Raw genomic sequence first — 21,205 nt, forward strand, 5'->3', positions numbered from 1 at the left:
AAGTTTTTGGCTTTTTCTTATTTTTTTGGGGGGGGGTACGCAACCCAGGGGGCTTGTGTGCTTTGAATATCCCACCAGCATTCCTGAATGTGTGCACCCTGAGTTTCCTACCAGCTTTCTCAGGTGCAAAATTCAAAGAAGATGAAACACTCCACCTAAGAGCTTTTGCAGTCAGATGTGCAAAAAATTGATTGAGAATCTCACTATAGATACAAATCCCAAAGACAGTGACCCAGCCCCTAGAGCTCAAGGAATTTCCCCACGGACTGGCAGATGACAGGTGCTAGTCTCTTCCCTTCTACCTTGGAGGAGGCTGCATCTGGTGGGAGTGAAACTATAAAAGCTCAAACCTTGTTCTTCATGTGCCTAAAGCTGACCACCTCAATGGCCCCCTATAAGGACAGTTTTGTTCCCCTGAGGACAACCAGCAAAGTGCAGAGACACTGGGGGTGTCCCACTTTGGGATGCGGTGCTATTGGTGAGCAGCAGATGAAGACCAGAAATGTTGTTCAACATCCTACAATGAACAGGATGGGCCCATCACAGAGAGTGATCTGGGCCAGTGCACCAGTAGGACCAAGGCTAAAGAACCCAGCCTTAGCATGAGAATCTGTCAGTCGTCCCATTCATCCAGCCAGCCACCCATGCACCCACCCAACCAACCATCCATGCGCCCATCCATCCATCCACTTACCCACCCACCGATTCATCCACTATTCAACCATCCGTCCATCCATACATCCATTCATCCATCCGCCATCCACCCATTGCCCCATCCAACCACCCATCTGCCCACCCATCCACCCCATTCATCCATCCACCCACCCATCACCACCCACCCACCCCCACCCACTCTCATCCAACCATCCATCCACCCATCCACCCACCACCATCCACCACCATCTCATCACCACCCATCCATCCATCCATCCACCAATCATCCATCCATCCTCCATCCACCCACCACCCATCCATCCATCCACCCCAACCCACCCATCCACCATCCATCCACCACCCCACCATCCCCATCCACCACCCATCCCACCCATCACCCACCCCCATCCATCCACCCATCCACATCCATCCACCCACCCATCCCATCCATCCATCCACCCACCATCCATCCACACCCACCCATCCATCCACCCACCCATCCATCCATCCACCCATCCACCCACCCATCCATCCACCCACCCATCCATCCACCCATCCATCATCCATCCACCATCCATCCACCACCCATCCATCCATCCACCCATCCATCCACCCACCCATCCACCCATCCATCCATCCACTCACCCATCCATCCATCCATCCATCCATCCCCATCCACCCATCCATCCACCCATCCATCCATCCACCCACCCATCCACCCACCCATCCACACCCATCCATCCCCATCCATCCACCCATCCATCCATCCATCCATCCACCCATCCATCCACCCACCCATCCACCCATCCATCCACCCATCCACCCATCCATCCACCCACCCATCCACCCATCCATCCACCCATCCATCCATCCATCCATCCACCCATCCATCCACCCACCCATCCACCCATCCATCCACCCATCCACCCCTCCATCCACCCACCCATCCACCCATCCATCCACCCATCCACCCATCCATCCACCCACCCATCCATCCATCCATCCACCCATCCATCCACCCATCCATCCTTCCATCCATCCATCCACCCACCCATCCATCCATCCATCCACCCATCCACCTACCCATCCACCCATCCATCCACCCATCCATCCACCCATCCATCCACCCATCCATCCACCCATCCATCCACCCATCCATCCATCCCAACCCACTCCACCCATCCATCCACCCATCCACCTACCCATCCACCCATCCATCCACCCATCCATCCACCCATCCATCCACCCACCCATCCACCCACCCATCCACCCATCCATCCATCCATCCATCCATCCACCCACCCATCCATCCATCCATCCACCCACCCACCCACCCATCCACCCATCCATCCACCCACCCATCCACCCATCCATCCACCCATCCATCTATCCATCCAACACAGGTGGATAGGCAGATAGACAAATGGATGATGCCTGGATGAAAACATGGACAGATGGGTGGGTGGAGGGATGGCTCAATCATGGATGGATACATAAGATGCATGCTGATGGATTTGGGGTAAAATTCTAGTGATTTGCTAACCCTGAGAATAAAGGGCTCAGAACAGAGTACAATTTTACAAGCCTGTGTGTAATCCTCCATACAGTTTAGCCCAAATAAGAAAACACCCCACACTCTCTACGATCCTCTGGCCTCCAAAGACCACCATTTTTGCCCTAGTCTCCAGTCACACTGAGGATCAGGGTTTCTGTGAACACAGGATATGCGAGTATCTTTTGGACCCATAGCTTTCAAATCCTTTGGTCTGAACTCAGTGGTGGCATTGAGGGGCCACCATATTGTTCTGCCAAGGGCCACCTGGAACCCCAGGAGCTAGAGAGGCAGGAGAAGCCTCCTTGGAGCCTGTGGAGGGAGCTGGACACCATTGTAAGAGGCAGGTCCTGTGCACACCTTGACCCCAGAACCTGGGAGTGGGACCTGGTGTGGGAACAGGGTCTCTGCAGAGGTCGTTTGTGAAGGGTCTGAGATGGGCTCCTCCTGGGTCAGGAGGCCCTCATGCCATGGCCATGTCCTCCCAAGAGACAGAAGAGGGGACACAGACCCAGAGGAGGAGCCCCGTGGGGACGGAGGCAGAGACTGCAGTGAGGGGCCACCTGCCCAGGGCCACCTGGAGCCCAGGAGCTGGAGAGGCAGGAGGAGCCCCCTGGAGCCTGTGCAGGGAGTTCAGGCTGGGACCCTGGTCCAGCTTCTGCCCTCCAGGGATTACTTTTAAGTCTCTTTGTTTTGGTTATTTATTACAGCAGCCCCAGGAAAACCCTCACAAACTCTGCCCGGCCTCAAGTTGTTTGGAGAGGGCTAAGACCCTGTTTTTACTCTTGGAAAGGAATCATGTTTGGTGCCGAGTTCCGGAGCTCTAAGAAATTTCATTTGCACTGGTCGATTTTAAGTGAATTATTCCCCTAAACTGCACACACACACAGCACCACACCACCACCCAAACCGCACTCTACCTCAGTGTATGGTTCCCATAGCAACCAACATCCCCGATGCCCAGATCATCTGCCAAGATCAGCAGGATGTTTGGCTTGGAGGCGTTGGGTGATTTCGGCTCACAGGTCTGCAGAAGCCAACATACAAGGAGGAGAAGCAGCGTGGAGTCCCTGCAGAGGAAAACAAAAGGCAGAAAATAAACGTACAGGATTTGGCATGCAAAGTATACACCATGCACATGTAGATGTCAGGGGTCCGGGGGAGGGCTTGAACCGCACTCCTATGAGGCCAACTGAGCCCCGAGAGAATTATCCAGCTGTGGGAAGCCTCTGGTTTTGCACAGGGTCCAACAGCCCATGGCGAACCAGGGTGGAGTCCCTACTGCTAATGGCCACACAATCAAGATGACGCTGGGAGGCCCATTTCCTCCCTGCACCCAAACTGGAGATTCTCAGCAAGCAATCAGAACCTGAGCCCTCAAAATAAGAAGGTTCCCTCCACTTTAACCCCGGGACACATTCCAAAACTCTCAGAGGAGGTAGACAGTTCAGCTAGCACCTAACCCTAGTAGACTACACTTGTGCAGTATCCATAGACGCCTGTCATAACGTATGATTCATAATCTAGGCACAGCAAAGGATTAACAGGGCAAATCATAACCAAATAAGACAGTTGTAACAATGTGCTGTGACTTACAAGTTTTGCACTTTCTGTTTTTTTCCCCACTTATTTTTGGACAGTCGGGAACGGAATCCTGGCAGAGTTCTGACCACTAAATTAAGGAACAATCACTGAGTGCATTTGTGGTGGTGACCTTTTTGTCGCTACCAACACACCGGCGTGACCCTGGAAACACCCTTTCTTGTTGTGCAAGTCGTGGTCTCTTTGAGTTTGTTTTGTCGCTAAATGGGTCCTCTGTGTTAAGGTCATTGGAGCTCAACTCTCAGTAAAGCGCGGGCGAACTTGGTGAGAGTTGGGGTTCAGAGCCCCGGGCCTGACTTTTGGGGTCCTCGGTGGGTCAGAAGGCGGCTGATGGTTGGCAGGCGCCTTTTCCCACAGTGCGCGGAGCCAAGGCTGCACTAAGCCGCAGGCAGGGCACTGGGAGGACGGAACCAGCAGGGACACTAGGATTTTAAACCACAGATGGGGGATTCCCAGCAACCCCGGAGACAGTGCAGCCGCAGAGAAGAGAGTCCCTACTAGGAGCGTCACTGGCGGGTCCTGGGCTCCACCTGCCCCAGGACCCAGAGGGACTTGGTGGTCCAGGACTCGCTGGGGGTGGGGCAACCAGGGAGGGCAGGAGAGCAGAGTCACTCTGACGTCACAGTGTGTGTGGAGGGGGAAGGGTAGCCGGGAGGGAAGGGGCGGGGTCTGCCGGAAGATCTTGTGCGCCATGGGGGTGGGGGACCGGAGGCCAGTCTCACTGCCGGAGAGACGGGGACACTAGGAGGGCGAAGGGTGGGCGGACCTGGCGCTGGGAGGGGGACCCAGCTCTGGCGGGGGGATGGAGAAAAGTCAAGGGTCCGCACACTGCGGTTTTTAGTGGGCTGTGGGGGGGGCGGGTCATAAGGCCGTGCACAGCTGCGCTGGGGCGGATGGGGAATTGGGAGCCAGGAGCAGGACGGGGCTGTCCTAGAGTGGGAGGGTGGGTGTGGGCGTGCTGGGGGTGGGACAGGGACCAGCCTGAGTGTTGGGCACCACGAGCGGTGTGCTAACGAGGGTGGAGGGCTCGAGGGCTCCCTAACGTGCGCAGTGGACTGCAGAGGGCGCAGGGGCAGGGGCCGTGTCCTAGAGGGGGACGTGCTGGGGGGGTGGGGCAAGGGGCGAGCCTCAGTGTGGGCGGGCGACGCATAGGAGGCGGGGGGGGGACGCGCCCAGGAGCCCACCAGGGCCTGTCTAGGGGGGACACTAGGCCTTAAGGTGGGGTGGTGCAAGGGGCGTGCCCTAGGATGGGGGGGCTGGGCGTGCTGGGGCCGGGACAGGGGCGGGCCTCGTGTTGGGCTCCGCGGAGCTGCCCAGGGTACACGCATGAGCCCAGGAGCGAACTGGGGAGTGACTTAGAAGGGAAAGGGGCGGCGCAGGGTCCAGTGGCGGCCCTAGAGTTGGAGGGACCGTCAGTGCTGGGGGAGGGGAGAGAGGCCCGGGAGCGGGACAGCAGTGGCTTAGACTGTTCCTGGGGGCTCCCCAGCAGCATCAGGGAGGGGGCGCGGGGCGTGCGGGGGACTCAAGCTGGGCCAGTTTTCTGGGAGTGATGGGGCGAGACGGCCTTATGGGGAGGGGACCGGACAGGAGTCTCAGCCGGGGTCAAGACCTTGTTGGGGGAGGGGCAGGATTGTGTCTTAGAGTGACAGGCCATGGCTGTGGATGGGGACCAGAACGGGACAAGGAGTGCTTCGAATTTATTGGGAAGACAGGGTCATCGAGCTGCGTGTCTTAAAAATGTGATTGGGGGGTGGTGTCACAGCCGTGTCAGCGTGGGGCAGGGGACGTGCCTTATAGAGATTGTGGGACTTGGCCATGGGAGGGGTCCCGGCTCCGAATGGGAGGGGCAGAGCGGGTCTTAGTGGGGGGACACTCCAGTGCATCTGTGCCGACCTGGAGTGGGGGACACAGGCCGTGAGGGGGCAGAGAGCGGGTCTTGGAGGGGTTCGGAGGCCCGAGGGTCTCTGTGGGGAAGCGAGTCTCCGAGGCCCTGGGGTGGGGCGTCGCAGGCGCAGTTTCCGCGGCTCGAACCGGCCCCCCTCCTCCTGCTCGGCCGGCGCCCCCTCCTCCTGCTCGGCCCCCCACCGCCCTCTGCGCCCCACCCCAGCGCTGCTCTCCGGGCTGCGCAGAGAAGGCGCCCGGGGCTGGGTTTTGGTGACCCGCCATTTCCGGGCACCTCTGCTTCCTTCCCAGAGTCTTGCGCTTGTCCCCTCCCCAGGCCTGAGTGGCTCCGCGTCCCGCGCACCTGGCGGTGGCCGAGGCGCGTCCCCTGGGCCTGCGAGCACTCCTCTGCGTGGATCCCATGGCTGCGTGCTGGCGCCGGGGCAGGACCTTGACCCCAGACCTGGGCAGGATCCCGCCCGCACAGGCGTCTCCGCCCACCGGGCTGCCCGGCCCGCTCCAGGACCCCGGTGGCTCACTTAATCGGATTAACCTCCCCACTCCGCCTGGAGAGTGGCGCAGGAAAACTCTTTTTCCGGGTCCCCACCGCTGGGTGAAACTGGGGCTTCCGGAGCTGCTTAATCTGGATGGAGCCCGAGCAGGGTGACTGCCCCAGGCAGCCAGGGCGGCCTATGGGACCCCTTTTTTTAAAATTCCTTCTAGGGGTCTTGGGACAGCCCCACCCCCCCTCATAGAATTGGTGCGAATTCAGCTCCACCAGTCTCCGCGTTTGGAATCTCCTGGGTGCTGGACTCTTGCTCCTTTGTGCACGCAGGCCCTGGGGTGAAGCCAGAATTAAACCAGCAGTCAGTATAGACAAGGAAATGGAGTGAGGCCAATTTTGAGGAGTCTGGCAAGTTGGAGACTGTTCCCTGAGGGATTGAAATGTTAGTTCCTTCAGAGCCCTTCCTCCACCCTTATCAAGAACCTGCCCTTGAGCCAATCCGCTGCTAAGATAGCGTATCCCAGGAATTGCCCCTCCCTACAGGGAGCTACAAGGTTTCTGATTAATGGTCCTTGGCTGCTCCACCCTGCCCTTCCCCCTTCAGCTCATCTGGTTCCCACCTTTTGACCAGCTCAGGAGCATCCCTGGGCCTAGTCAGGTTCCCAGGAAGGAGAAAGACGAGGGGAAGAGGGCCCCAGAACCAAGGAAGCCTAGGACACATCCAAAGGGCAGAACACCTTGCTTCTTGGGATACCAGGACGCCAGCTGAGGCCCCTTCTCCCTCCCAGGAGAAGTCTGTGCTCCCCCTTTTTAAATAAACCCTGCTTTCTATGCTTGCTTGGGCGTGCTCTAATGTTCAAACGTCAACATGTGGGAAGGCAGAACTCCTGGCCAGTACCCATGGTATCGTTTGGAGGTCCTAGAGCGCTTAATGCTTAAGTGCAGTTAGTGCAGCTGCTGTTAGGTTGGTGGTGGCGACTTAGTGGCGACTTAGAACAAAGCAGCCCTCAAGAACATCCATCAGGAGCAGGCGGGAATGCCTGTCAATCAGCAGGACCCCGTGGCCAATCCTGGAGTTCAGCCAACTCCCCTGACCAACTCCAAAGGGGCAAGGGACCCTAAAAACACCTTTTCCTGTCCCAAGCCCTTCCTGCTGTCAGCCCCATAAAAGTCCAGTCCAGTCGAGCTTCCACTCGGTGTCTCCTCACACCCTTCCCTTGTCCCCTCTGTGAGTTTAATTGAGTTCCGCCCAGGAGTGATATCTCAATAAAGTCTGTTCAGCGGCCCTTTTAAATCTGCCTCCTTTGGTGGCTGCCTACCTTGCCTGATTGACAGCTGCCACTCTTCAAGACAGGGCTTCCCCACCTAGGCAGCTCCCAAACACCTGTTCAGTACAGAGCAGGCGTGTTGGGTTCTGCGGAAGGTACTTCCCACTGCTTCTTCTTCTTTTTTTTTTTTTAATTAAATTTCTCTTTTTTTTCTGGGTTTTCTCACAATCAGGAGTTGGTGAACGGGTTCCTGTAATCCGCTGTCTGACAGGATCACAGTGTGGGGGTGTAAAGGTAAAATTTCTAAGCTGATTCTAAGCTGCAAAGTCTGAGTTAAAGTGTAAAAGACCAGGCATTGTAAGGTTTCTAAATTACAAGGCTTGGGCTAAAAAAAAAATAATAGACCAGGTATTGTTAAAATTCCTCTGCAACCGCGGAACCTGTAATCCCTGTAGCTGTTAGGACAATACCTGAACTGCCCAGTAAATATCTCCATTGATTCCCTGGTTGTTTAATAACTAAGGGCTCTGAGTAGCTCGGCAGGTAAGCATCCAGGCCCCAAAACCAATCAGTTTAAATGTGTACCCCGCTTACGAATGACCAATCACCCCTGCCCAGACTGTACCTGCCAATGAATGTACTAATCATGTCTCAGAGTTGTTGTTCAATTTTCCCACGCCTCATGATGATTTGTTCTGATGTATGCAAAGCCCCCCCCCCCCCCCCCCCCCCCCGCCCTCTCCAAAAAGTGTACTTAAGCTCTGCTTGATCTCTGCTCTGGGCTCTGGGCTGCTCTATCTTCCTGAGTGAGCCCGGAACCTCAGCATGCTGAATCAATAAAACCCCTTCTGCCAATTGCATGAAGTCAGTCTCTTGTGTGGTCTCTTCCTCCGAGGCTCCACCGGACCCTTACAGGGGATGCTGTGGCAGGGTCACACCATCTGGAAACCTGAAAAAGGGGAATGTTAAGTGTTTTGTTTATGATCCTCATGATGTGGAGAACAGGGCACTCCTCAATGCATAATAAAAGTACCTGTTACCTGAGAATGCAGGGAAATTCCCAGAATGAGACCAAGGACACAATTGAGACAGGCCCCAAGGTGAGTTTCAATCTCTCTCAGGATACAATCCATAGTGCTATTCCTTAAGAAATTCACAGGGAAAAGATTACAAATCAAAATTCCTGAGAAAAGCCTAATTGACAAGAAATGTTTATCCCACGGTTAACAATGTACACTGATCTCCCCCCCCACTTTCTAAAGGCACAATCGGTGCCACAGCCTAGTTACAGAAAAACAATTCCTGTGCCAAGTGTACAAGGACCACCATATGTAGCTTGCGTAATTAAAGGAGGATTATACTATTCCCCTCCAGGACAAGAGGCTAATCAAAATACATCCCCCCCATTAACACACCCTCCTTTGCCTCACACAGGAATTCATGATGAAATTGAGAAACACATAGTTAATATTAGTGGTGAATGGGTTGAGGAGCAGTGCCTGCCCTTTAACTAAAAGATCACAAAGACACAAGACTTGGTGTGCTTTGACCCAGGGTCAAGAAAACTCTTTAAGGGCTGGAGATGTGGCTCAAGAGGTAGCATGCTGGCCTGGGTTCGATCCTTAGCACCACATACAGAGATGTTGTGTCCACCGAAAAACTAAAAAATAAGTATTAAAAAAAATCCCCTCTCTCTCTCACTCTCTCTTAAAAAAAAAAAAGAAAAAGAAAACTCTTTAAGAAAGCAATTAAATAGGTCCTATTGAAAAAAGGAAATTACTTTGGAAATTACTAAAAAATAAATATGTAAAAAATCCCCTCTCTCTCTCACTCTCTCTTTAAAAAAAAAAAAAAGAAAACTCTTTAAGAAAGCAATTAAATAGGTCTTATGAAAAGAGGAAATTACTTTGGAAATTACTTTCTAAAATTAATATAGATATATTTTAGAGTCACTTCGGAATAATAGGCTTTTACTATTTTAAGTGTGTTTTACTATAGGGGCTGGGGATGCAGCTCAAGCGTAGGTAGCCTGCTCGCCTGGCATTCGTTTGGCCCGGGTTCCATCCTCAGGACCACATAACAAACAACGATGTTGTGTCCACCAAAAAGTAACTAAATAAATAAATATTAAAATTCTCTCTCTCTTTCTCCCCCTCTCTCTTTAAAAAAAAAGTGTGTTTTACTGGAACTTTAGATTAAAAGTAAGAAAGTTACTAATAATTATAGGTGTGCTTTAAAGTTAAAGGATAATTAAATAATTATAGGTATGATTTAAAGTTAAAAGTTAATAATAGACCAGGAGACGTGTAGTTGAGTTGTGAACTATAATGTTAAAGGGCAGGTTTCATGAGCAATGACCAAAAGACTCTGTTTTACCCCGAGACTCCATATCATGGAAGAAAGGCTTCTCCCGTGGGAAAGCCCCGCCTCTCTACCCATTAATGGTTTCCTACAGAGCATACTTGGCAACACAAAATAGCAATTCTTACACAATGTTAAATTGTTCTCTTTGCTTTCCATTTTTCTTGGGCAATGTCCCTTGTCAGAGATTGATTGCCTAGACCTTAGTAACCATTGTCTAACTTGTACTGAACCAGGGTCATTTTGACCCTCTTCCCTTCTGCTGGTTTGCTGCTCTGCCAACCTGGAAAGTCCTGCAGGGAATACCAATGTGCCCACTGCATTGTCTCGCTAAATGCCCAGTCCAGCTTCTGGACCTGCTTGCTTACAGCTATGTCCACCCAGATGTGTTTTTTGCCTTTAAATGTCCTAAAATGCTCAGGCTTGGGGCTGTTCCTTGCAGAGACAGTTATGGGTCCTGCAGGGAGCTGTCCCCGGCTGGCCAGCTAAATTCTGTCAATTTGGACAGAACTGGGGCTTGGTGTGTTTTCTGAGTGACCTGCCCCACAACAGTGTGCCTAATGATTAAAGTGAAAATGTAAAATCTTACTCATGATTGGCAAAGGTTACAGGAAAATATTTTAAACCATGTCCTCAATATATCTTAGGTAATCAATATGTCAGAAAAGATTGTGACTCTTGAAAAGTATGTACATCAAATAAGTTTCGGGCTTTGAGGTTATTTATTTACTACCTGGAAAGATATCTGCAAAAAATGATATAAACATAAAGGTCCCCCTAAGGGCAGCAGATTCCTTTTGAAGACTGCTCAGAACTTGCAAGTTGCCGTCCTTCAGGACCACATAAAAATTAATGAATAAAGTTATTGTGTCCAATTACACCTAAATTTTTTTTCTAAAAATTAAAAAGGAGGGACAGAGTAATACTGAGACAATCTCGGTGAATATGCTTGTTTCTCTGTGCACCATGTCGCCCCTTGACATGTCTTGAAAACATTTCAATATCTTGCTGAACCTCACTCCTCAACCTGGGCCCAGGGATGTTTTGTGTCACTGATGTGGCCTCTTTGGTCCAGGTCCCAGAGACACCCTCATGAATAAAAGCAAATCATTGTCCTCAGCCCACAAGCGAAGGGAGACTGTCCCAAGTCTCCACGGAGTTTCCTAAAACGTGAGGATGAAGAGGAGCAAGGAAGAGGTACATGTGCTTGAAAAAGAGTCAAGAAGTTTACCCAGCAGGTGACTTGTTTATTGGACAGGGGTTAGCAAGGCAGTGAGATTTGAGGGTGGGGCTAATTAAACATACTTAAGCCATTTAAATGTTTATATCATTCTTCATGTGGGAGGAGAAACATGTTCTTCAGAAATAGATCTGAAGTAGAATTTGGGAACAATTAGTTAAATGTTTAGTCACAGCATTCAGCAGAAATCCTGGGGCAGGAAACACAGAAAACAGAAAGTGTTTGCAGCCCATTCACAAATGTGCCCTGAGGCTGGGCAGGGACAGGAGGTAATGAAGAGGCAGTGCTTTGATGGACAGCTGAAGCTGGAGAATGAACTGAACTCCCAGAGTCCAAGTTCACAGTAAGGATGTGACTCCTATTTCCTGCTTGGATTCTGAATTATTTTCTTTCTGTTTTATTGTTTTCTACACTTAATTTGCTATGAGTGATGATTGATTCAAGACTCACATTATAATCTTACTGCTTTCTGCTTGCTAAATGACCTTCTACAAATCTTCATAATTTCATTTAAATACTTGGGAATTATTTCCCAGGTACTTGATACTGTTTTATATAAAAATGTACAATGAACTTTTGAAAAGATTTTTATTGGTTCTAATTAGTTACACATGACAGCAAGAATGCATTTTGTCACATTGCACATAGTTGGATTACACCTCCTCATTCTTCTGGTTGCACATGAAATAGAGTTACACTGCTCATAAAGTCAGAGGGTACAGAGGGTAATGATGTCTGATTTATTTTACTTTCAATCCTACCTCCATAACCCCTCCCCTTTTTTCTCTTCCCTCTGTCTAACCCAAAGTTCCTCTATTCTTCCCAAGAACCTCACTCTTTTTGTGAATTAGATCTGCATTATCTGGGAAAACACTAGGCCTTTGAGTTCTTGGGACTGGCTTATTTCCGTTAGCATAATATTCTCCATTTCCAACTATTTACCAGCAAATGCCATCATTTGGTTCTTCTTTTAGGCTGAGTGGTATTCCATTCTGTATATATACCAAAATTTCTTTAACCATTCATCTGTTGAAGGTCACAGAGGTCAGTCCTTTGTTACAAAATGTCATTGAGTCTGAAAAACCATCCTCTACCTCAGAGCAAAGCCTGTCCCAGGAAGGGGCGTGACCCTTGTCCTTGGAATGACACACAGAGCACTCCTAGGCACACACCCACCCTGCTGTGTTGTTAATCTACAAATAGCAGGAGAGACCTGCTGGACCAGGTGTCCCTGACTCAGTCAGGCTAGGAGAGGACCCACAGCAACCCCCTGCAACCACCAATCAGCATGAGACAGGGAAATACCTGGGATGCCAGATGACCCTCCCAGTAGTTTATGGTGGTTGATAACGTGTTGGGAAACCCTGTAGTTCAGCACACACTTTCCTTGTGGCTTAAATCAATCAGTTCAAAGGAATCCCCCTCTTGTACTAACTGATAGACCCAACTGATCTTTTCTTAAAATTTGGAGCCATCTCGACTCACCACAAAGCCATGAAAAGCTAATTTGGGCTTTACTATAAATTACTGCAAACTCTGAACCTGCTTGGAATGCCTGCCCGTGCCTTGAACTCACCCATGCCTGGCTCTCTGACCAGAGAGCAGCCCTCTCTGAAACTCTAGTGACACCTCATAAATATTGGCCTTCTGCCAGGGTCCTGCCCTAGCGGGGTCCAGGGAGTCCTGAAGGATGAGTGGCGTCGGCAAAAAGATAAGACAGGAGTCGTTCCGTTCCAGCAATCTCCAGAGAGAGCTCTAATGCAGCTTTCTCTGGGTCATCTTTTATTACAATTTTTCTCATCACTATAGATTCAGAATACGTCATTGATTATAGAATTTAAAACTTTGCCAAGACATGACATTTCCTTAACCATGATTGGGGGTACAAAAAATGTAATATTAATTTACATTTTTTCAGGATATGACCTTCAGTTATGTAATTATTAAAAGTACAGAGTCATTAATAAAATACGTCACTAATTTACATTTTTCAGATTTTCCCAAGATTTACTATTTACCCCAAGATATGCTATTTTCTTATTAACTAGTGCCAGACTACGTAACCAAACTCTAAGTCTCCTAACCAATCATTAACGTAAAGTACACTTGTACTTTATTTCTAACCTAAAATTCCCATCTAAAAAAGTCCCCTTAAATCTTATATTTAAAACATCCTAAAATTTATAAATCATTCTTAAAACACATCAGAAACCTATACTGTAAGAGTAAAAGAAATTGAAGTTAAAGTGTAAAAGACTGGGCATTGTAAAGTTTCTAAGCTGCAAGGCCTGAGTTAAAAAGTAAAGGACCAGGTGTTGTTAAATTCCTCTGCTACCCCCCAAAACCTGAAACTCTTGTAGCTGTTAGGACAATACCTGAACTGCCCAGTAAATATTCCTCCTGGTCCTCTGGTTGTTTAATAACATAGGATCTGTGTAACCTGGCACGTAGGCATTCAAGGCCCAAAACCAATTAGTTTGAATGTGTACCCCTCCTAGGAGTGACCAATCACCCCCGCCCGCCCTTGCTGAGGGCCATTGTCAAGTAGGAATGACGCTTCAAAATTTCCTTGCCAGCGTACCCCATGTTAAATGGATTTCGCTGTTGACATTGCATGTAAGGTGACCTTGCTCAAGGACCAAGGCGGATCCGGGTTTAGAGCTGATCAGGTTTGAGGAAGTATCCCGCTCCTGAGGGTGTTCCCGGTTTAAGACAAAAGGAGTTTTAGGGAAGTTGGAGGTTGAAGATTATTGCTGCTGGGAGTAGGGCGTGCCTGCTGCCTGAGTTCCCGCTGAGTTCTCCTGGAGAGAAAGTATTTAGGACATGAATTGTGCTGGAGATTGGGATTGCCCCTGAACCTGTGTGGAGGCGGTGTGAGATCGGAATAAAGAATTGCTGTTTGAACCTACAAAGCTGTGTGGTGGCTCGTGATTCTGTGCCCAGCCAAGACATTGGCATTTGGCACGCCCTGTTCCCATCAATGAATGTACTAATCAAGCCTAAGAGTTGTTGTTCAATTTTCCCGCACCTCATGTTGATTTGTTCTGATGTGTGCAAAGCCCCCCCCCCAAAAAAAGGTGTACTTAAGCATTGTTCAACCCCTGCTCTGTGCTCTGGGCTGCTGTCCCTTCCTGAGTGAACCTGGAGCCTCAGCGCGCTGAACTGGATCCTTAATAAAAATCCTCTTTTGCTTATTGCATGAAGCCAGTCTCTTGTGGTCTCTTCCTCCGACGCTTCGCCGGACCCTTACATTAAAACTAAAAACTTGGGGCTGGGGAAACTAAAAAATAAATATTAAAAATTCTCTCTCTCTCTCTCTCTCTCTCTCTCTCTCTCTCTCTCCTCTCACTCTCTCTTTTAAAAAACACATTATTTAAAAAAACAAAAAACTAAAAACTTAAGAATTTTTAAACTTAAGAATCTAAATAAAATAATATTTTTAACATTCTAAAACTGTGTCTTATAAAGCCATTTTAATTAATTCCTAAATTCATTCTCATAAAACTGGTTGAGCTGCTTTCTCAAAGAGTTTCTTTGTTTCTCAGTCAAGGTGCACTAGTTCTCATGTCTTTATAATCTTTCTCAATAGAAAGTAAGTTCTAAACATCAGTGCACTTTCCGCCAATATTAACTATGCTCAACATATATCCCTATGTAAAGTAAAAAAGGGTTTATAAAAAAAGAGAAGAATATATCTTTTTATGTTTTAACTTTCCTAAGTGTATAATATAACCTTCCTTAATGCAAAATGAGACTGCATGTGGTGAACTTTGTAAAATAAGCATAATGATTAGGTTTTCTAAGAGGCCGGAAATATGGGCTTGGGTTCTAGTTGATATAATCAATGTGGTGCCTAAAACTCTCATGACCTTTCAGAGGATGATTGTTGTCCATGATCAGGTTTGTCCTCAATGTACTGAGATAGAAGAACAGCCTTCTTCTTTGTCCTTGATATGCTGAGGGGTAGTAGAACAGCCTCCAAGGCATGAACAACCTGTTCTGTTCTAGCCATCTGAAATTTAATTTGTTTGGCATTTAACATACTCATGCCTCCTGTCAGAAACATAAGCATGAAAATGCAAAGTCCCAATTACATAAAAAAGGGTCTCATGGTTTCGGTTTCCCACCAACCAGTGTGGCTTTGCCAGCATTCATCCTCACTGTGACCCTGTCAAGACAGTGAGTGGGGGATCGCCTTCACCAGCCTTCTCTGGCCAGATAATGACCCTCTCTGAGGCTCGAATGGTTCTCATAAATTCTGCTGTCGGGGCCAGCAAAAAATGTAAACTACCATTAGTTTGAAGCTCCTCAGAGTTCTGTTATCTGTAACCCCCCCCCTTTGTGTAACTTTTTGGGCTATAAAGCTGGGCTGCAGGAAAGCTGGGGTGGCTGTCTTGTTTTGGGAGGGAGAGGCAGCCTGGCTGGTCAAAATAATAAGCTTGCTTTAATTTGATTTTAATTGGAGTCAGCGGTCTTTTCTTGCATCCTGGTCTAACACTAACCAATCACCCCTACCCAACTTGTTCCCACCAGTGAATGTGCTAATCATGTTTTAGAGTTGTTTTATGATTTTCCCACAATGTATGATGATTTGCTGAGAGATGCTATGATGTTTGTGAAGCCCCTGCCTTCACCAAAGAGTGTATAAAACTGCTGCCAACCCTGGGCTCGGAGCTTCTCAGTGTCACCAGTTGCTGTGTGCACATGGAGGACTAAGGTGAGCTAGGTAAGCAATCCACCACGGAGCCACAACCGCAGCCCTCAGATCCATTTTTAATGTCCATTGTGGTGTGGACTGGAAAGTCCACCAATGAAACTAGATTAATCATGCTGACTGTAGTGGTCAGTTATATGTTGATCCTGTGGTAAACAGGGTGTCTGGGATTATATTTGAGGAAAACACAGCATATGAGAAACCTAAACCAGACAATCATGCTGACCCTTTGAAATTAAGACTATGTATCTGGACAACTGTCCAAATAGAAAGCTTGTGGAAATAGAATTTTTCTATAAAGGCCAGTTGTTTACATAAAGTATGCACTAATGCATGGTTGCCCTGATCATTCTACAATAGAAACTGGCACCTTTCCTAAGTATTCTTCCTGAGTTTTCCTAAGTATTATGCAAATGTCTGGTGAGTACAACACAAGAGGTCTAGAAATAGTGGATGCATTTTAGGCTGGTCTCCTAGAATGGACAAGAGCAATTACAGGAGGATGCCTGGCACCTGGAGATTGATTGGTAATACCCTAACCCTCAGTGAGATGGCACCCAAAAGGATGTTTGGATGTTTGTCTTCTGCTTTCAGAATATGTACATCACTGATCGACCTAACTGCCGCAGTCTGGCTGGGCACAAGATCACAAGCCACTCACAGCTTTGTAGATTCAAACAGCAACTCTTTATTCCCGAACTCACACTGGCCCTCTACAAACACGTTCTGGGGGAATCCCTCAGTTCTGGGCTCCCATTCATGTACTCCACCAGGCTTTTAATCCCAAAAACTTTCTGAATTCCGGGAGAACTCAAGGGGAACTCAGGCAGCAGGATACCCCGCCCTATTCCCAGCAGGAATAACCTTAAACCAGGAACTGCCCTAAACCCAGATTGTCCTAAACCAGGAACGCCCTAATCCCAAGGAGAGGGATACTTCCTAAAACCTGCAGGATACACCCTAAACCTGGATCCACCCTGGTCCTTGAGCAGGGTCACCTTTCTCAAACATACATGCAATGTCACAGCGAATGTCCAAGGCAAGTCCATTTCCACGAGTCCTTCCTCTAAGCAACATGGGGTACGCTGGCAAGGAAATATTGATGCGTCATTCCTACTTGGCAATGGCTCTCAGCACCTAACAGACTCCTTAAATATGAGAATTAAGAGAAAGGACGATGATATCCTGTAGCCTGTATGAATACAACTCACCTTATGGCATCGCTAGTTATTGCCGGCTGGTATTTCAGAGCGACACTCTGCTGAAGTTAATGTTGGGGTCTGAAACAGGTGCATGCCAATGAACCAGACCTAGGCCAGCTCCTGGTCTCATGATCTTTGAAGTGACTACTTTAAATATCATTCCTTGCTTCTGTGGTACAGTCTTTATGGCTCTGTTTCAAACTTACAACATGTGGATTTTCTTAATGTTTGACTTAAATTACTTCCAAGATCTTTCATAGTCAGATAAATGCTGATGCAAAACTTAGAACTGAGTTAAGATGCTCTAAAAAGCCACTGTAATAAATATTGTGACTGAGCCCTCTGCTCCGTGGAAAGGCTGAAGCACCCCGCTAAATGAACATGTCCATGTTACCATTGCCAAGTGCAAGGCTTCCCAGTAAAATCAAGAAAAGATGAAGAGTCTTCTGATGAGTGTTTGGCAGAATAATAATATTAATAACCTGGATCTTCCAAGTTGGTTATGTCCCTGAGATAGTACGTTTTCTACTAACGCCTTTTGTGTTTCAAGAGTAGACCATGATGACCTCGGAGAAAGAATCCAGTGTCGGAAGGATATAATTTCCCAATTGCCTTCAAATATTAAGGAAGGGCTGGGGATGTGGCTCATGCGGTGGAGCACTCGCCTGGCATGTTTGTGGCCCGGGTTCCATCCTCAGCACAACATACAAACAAAGATGTGTGTCCGCCGAAAACTAAAAAATAAATATTAAAAAATTCTCTCTCTCTCTCTCTCCAGTCTGTGCAATAGAGTGACATGTGTCAAGGGGGCAAGTGAGCGTGAGCTCACAGACATAAGAACAGATGCCTGAAGCTTAAATCCTACAGATAATACTAAATCCTAGATACAATTTCCCCTGTGCATACAGCCTATGATTATCCTTCTATAAAACCTCAAAGTCCTTGTCGGCACCTGAAGACAGCATAAGGGCAGGGTTTCCTTGTCTTCCTGGTGTAGCTGCACTGGTCAAAGTTCCTTTCCTGCTTTGCATCATGACCTTTTCTGTTTGATATTGGGGCATACACCTGTCCAGACCTGTGGGATGCCCAGAGTCAGGTCTCTGCACAAGACTTCCTAACAGTCGAAGTAGAACATCTACACTAAGCACAAGGCACCCATTTAATTTCCACCGCACATTGCTGCCCTGGAGGATTGCCTTCCTTCCTCCCCCACCCTCTCTGCTGGATATGGGACCCTGAGCATCAGAGCCAACCCCAATGGCTTCCTTTCATAGCTCAGGCTGCCTCCTCAAAGCCACAGAGGCCGGGAGGTGATGAGAATTACTAAAATAGTTTTCAAATTGTTCTCATTTTTAGATATTAGGTATGGGTCATACATATGATATCTTTAAATAGTGTTTCAAAAATTTGGAGACTGGGTCTTACTAAGTCGCTTGAGGGCGCATCAGCTGAAAAAAAATATGTTATATAGTTCTTTGTTTTTCTTTGAGGTACTGGGGAATAAACCCAGTGGGGCTTGACCTGGACCTCTGAGCTACATCCCACCCTTTTCCTTTCATTTTAAGAGAAGGTCTCACTGACCTTGGGCTCCTCCAGCCCCAGCCTCCCTGAGAAGCTGTGCTTTGTTTTTTGTGTTGAGGTTAAACCCAGGGCCTCGCCATGCTCAGAAAGCACTCTATGGCTGAAGCCCAGCTCAGCGCCAGGTGTCCCCTCTGTACCAGAGGCTAAGCCAAGGCTTCCCACCTGGATTAGTTCCCAGAAGAGCCGGGAAGCTCCGCATGAAAAGGGCTGGAGCCAGGAATCTGTCACTCTACCCAATTTCAGCCAGTGATTGGACACCTAGGCTGTCAGTCACGATGCAGAGGCGCGCCTGGAGGCCGTCCATCCGGGAAGCTGGGGCAACTGTCCAATCAGTGCGCAGAGGAAGTGGAAGGGCGGGCTTCCGCAATCTCGCGGGCTTTTCTTCCTCTCCAACTGGGCTATTCCTTCTCAGGGCCAAGTTCTCTGCTCCAGGGACCCAGGACTCTGCGCAGCCTGTGTTCTTCGCCCCACCCCCCCCCACATCTCGGGTACCCGGAGGTTCCTCCAGAGGACCCCGGGTCACCACGGAAGCCAAAAATGGTGAGTTTGCGACCAGGGCTGAAGGTGCGCATCACCATCTGCCTTGGGGCTCGGCTTACGGGTGAGCTGGGGAGCGCAGCGGAGTCCCCGCTGGCGGGTGGCCCTGTCCCCTGTCCCCTGGTCTCCTGGGGTGAGCTGGGTTTGGGGTTTTTGAGATTAGCTGCGGAGCGCGACTGAGTCCCCCCCGAGGGTGGCCCTGGGCCCTGTCCCCTGGTTCCCTGGGGGTTTGGAAGGGCGGCTCAGGTCCCTGGTGTCCCCTCCTCTCTACTGGTGGCCCGACAACACACTGTTCCCAACGTGGATGAAGCAGGGCCACAAATGCACCTTCCTCCTCCCAGGGGAGCTCCTCTGGAGGCTGCTGTAGGTCCTGCAAATTGCAGGCGCCTCCTGCCTTCTAAACCCACCTTCCCTCCACCTCACAGCTCGGCCAGACGTTCGTTCTTCCCACTCGGTCCAAATGGTCAAATGCACACCGTCTGCTAATTGTCACTTTTCTTCTAGTGAAATATTGGAGAGAATCTTCCTCCCTCCCTCCCTCCTTTCCTCCCTGCCTCCGCAGCCTTGTGATCCTCCTGCTTCAGCCTCCCACGTATCTGGAATGACAGGCCTGTGCCACTGTCCCTGGCAAGAAGGACACTTTTGAAAGCATTTGTTTTCCATTTGTGAATGTTATACTTCAGGGGAAGGAATAATCACTTAACACTTCCTTGTGTTTGGTCGAAATAACTGCCTTAAAGGGAATAAGGAGGTTGTTTATAGATCCCAGGGATATGGAATCGTGGGCTTCATCAATAGAGGATAACTGCTCCCCTTTCTGATAGTCCATGATGTAGAGTCACCCCAGTCGTGTAGTCACGTAAGCACACAGGGAAATGATGAGGTAGGGACAAAGGAGGCAAGGCACTGAAGATAGCCAGAAAGAGTTTTATCTGGCTGCAGCCAGTCTCAGAGGGCACTGCTTTTGCTGTAATCAATCAATCAATCCCCTGAACCCTGAGTTCAGGTGGTTTCAGAATCTTATACCCAGCATGTAAGGGGAGGGGCTCAGAAGTTCACATTGTAATACGGAGACCCTCAAATAACTCTCAGACCACACAGTCTCATTCCAGTTAATCCTTTATTGCTGGCCAGTGGCAGACACTCTGCTCTCGAAAGAATGAGATGGACAGAGTGGTGCCCCTGCCTTCAGGTGGCTCCATATTTAAGCACAAATACCATGAAAGGGACGTTTGGGGGTTCAGGCAATGCAAGCAAGGCTGAAAGCTGCAGTCAGTCAGTCTCCAGTTGGCACCATAGATAATGCTGAGTTCTTGGGGGCTTTTCATGAAATAAAGAATACAAAGTGCCCCAGTCATGACTTTTTTGTGTGTCATGGCTGAGTTCACAAAATGGAGTCACCATAGTCAAGTTGTCACATCACACACATAAAAGCAGCTTTTTCTTTCTCTGTTCTGGCTAGGATCTCCCTGTTTGAGAAGCCAGATTTAAAGAGAAGAGTTTCTGTAGCTAAGTTAATGGGGTTCATTAGGAGCCATAAAGAAAATGGAGTCTAATCTGAGCCTGGGAAAATCATAAAAACACCTGAGAAATTGAAATATTAGTGTCCCATGATCCTGGGGAGGTCCTAATAAGGGTTAATGAGGTAGCTCCCAGTAAAACCGGGAGATGCTAATCAAATCACCATAGGCTGTTCCTGCCCTGGTTTCTGCTTCCTGCCCCATTAGTCCACCAGTTTCCCACCCTTTGTCTTTCCACCTGCAGCCCCCATCCCATGCACAATAAAGAGAAATAAAGGACAGGAATGTGGGAGGACAAAAGGCAACCTTAGGTATAAAAGGGAGAAGACCTCCCTTTTCCAAGGATTTCTCCTTTCCAGTCCCCTTCTTCCTGGGGGGTGGGGTGAATCTTTTCTGCTCTCCCTTAATTAAGCCTTCCACTTTCCACTCTCCACGTGCTTCTCTGGTGTTATACTTCAGCATTTGGGGAAGCAAGGACCCATTACAGTAAACAAGGGCAACACTGTAGATCCTGACCTGAACCTTGGGCTCCTCCTGCCTGAGACTCCCCAAGTAACTTCTTTTGTTCTTTGTTTCTGTGGTGAGGTT

The 21,205-nt window shown here is 48.9% G+C and overlaps 1 protein-coding gene and 1 long non-coding RNA gene across 3 annotated transcripts in view; one reads left to right on the forward strand and one right to left on the reverse strand.

Annotated features, from left to right (window-relative positions):
• The window catches only part of LOC144371944 (uncharacterized), a 208,745-nt gene that overhangs the window by 134,637 nt on the left and 52,903 nt on the right, over positions 1–21,205 (forward strand). The window contains exon 1 of one of the 2 annotated variants that reach the window (XM_078035274.1): positions 18,906–19,100. The exons of the other annotated variant lie outside the window; for it this stretch is intronic. Coding sequence (XP_077891400.1) covers positions 19,098–19,100 — 3 coding nt within the window. The 5' untranslated portion in view covers positions 18,906–19,097. Of the gene's footprint in view, positions 1–18,905; positions 19,101–21,205 lie in introns of those variants that run through there. 2 annotated transcript variants of the gene reach the window in all.
• Positions 3,219–6,761, reverse strand: LOC144371950 (uncharacterized). Its single transcript, XR_013432009.1, has 2 exons — positions 6,054–6,761; positions 3,219–3,276 (listed from the first exon to the last, which is right to left on the reverse strand). It is a non-coding gene; the product is annotated as an uncharacterized LOC144371950 (long non-coding RNA).

This window comes from Ictidomys tridecemlineatus, chromosome Y (assembly GCF_052094955.1).
Source record: "Ictidomys tridecemlineatus isolate mIctTri1 chromosome Y, mIctTri1.hap1, whole genome shotgun sequence".
NCBI classification, from domain to species: Eukaryota; Metazoa; Chordata; class Mammalia; order Rodentia; family Sciuridae; genus Ictidomys; species Ictidomys tridecemlineatus.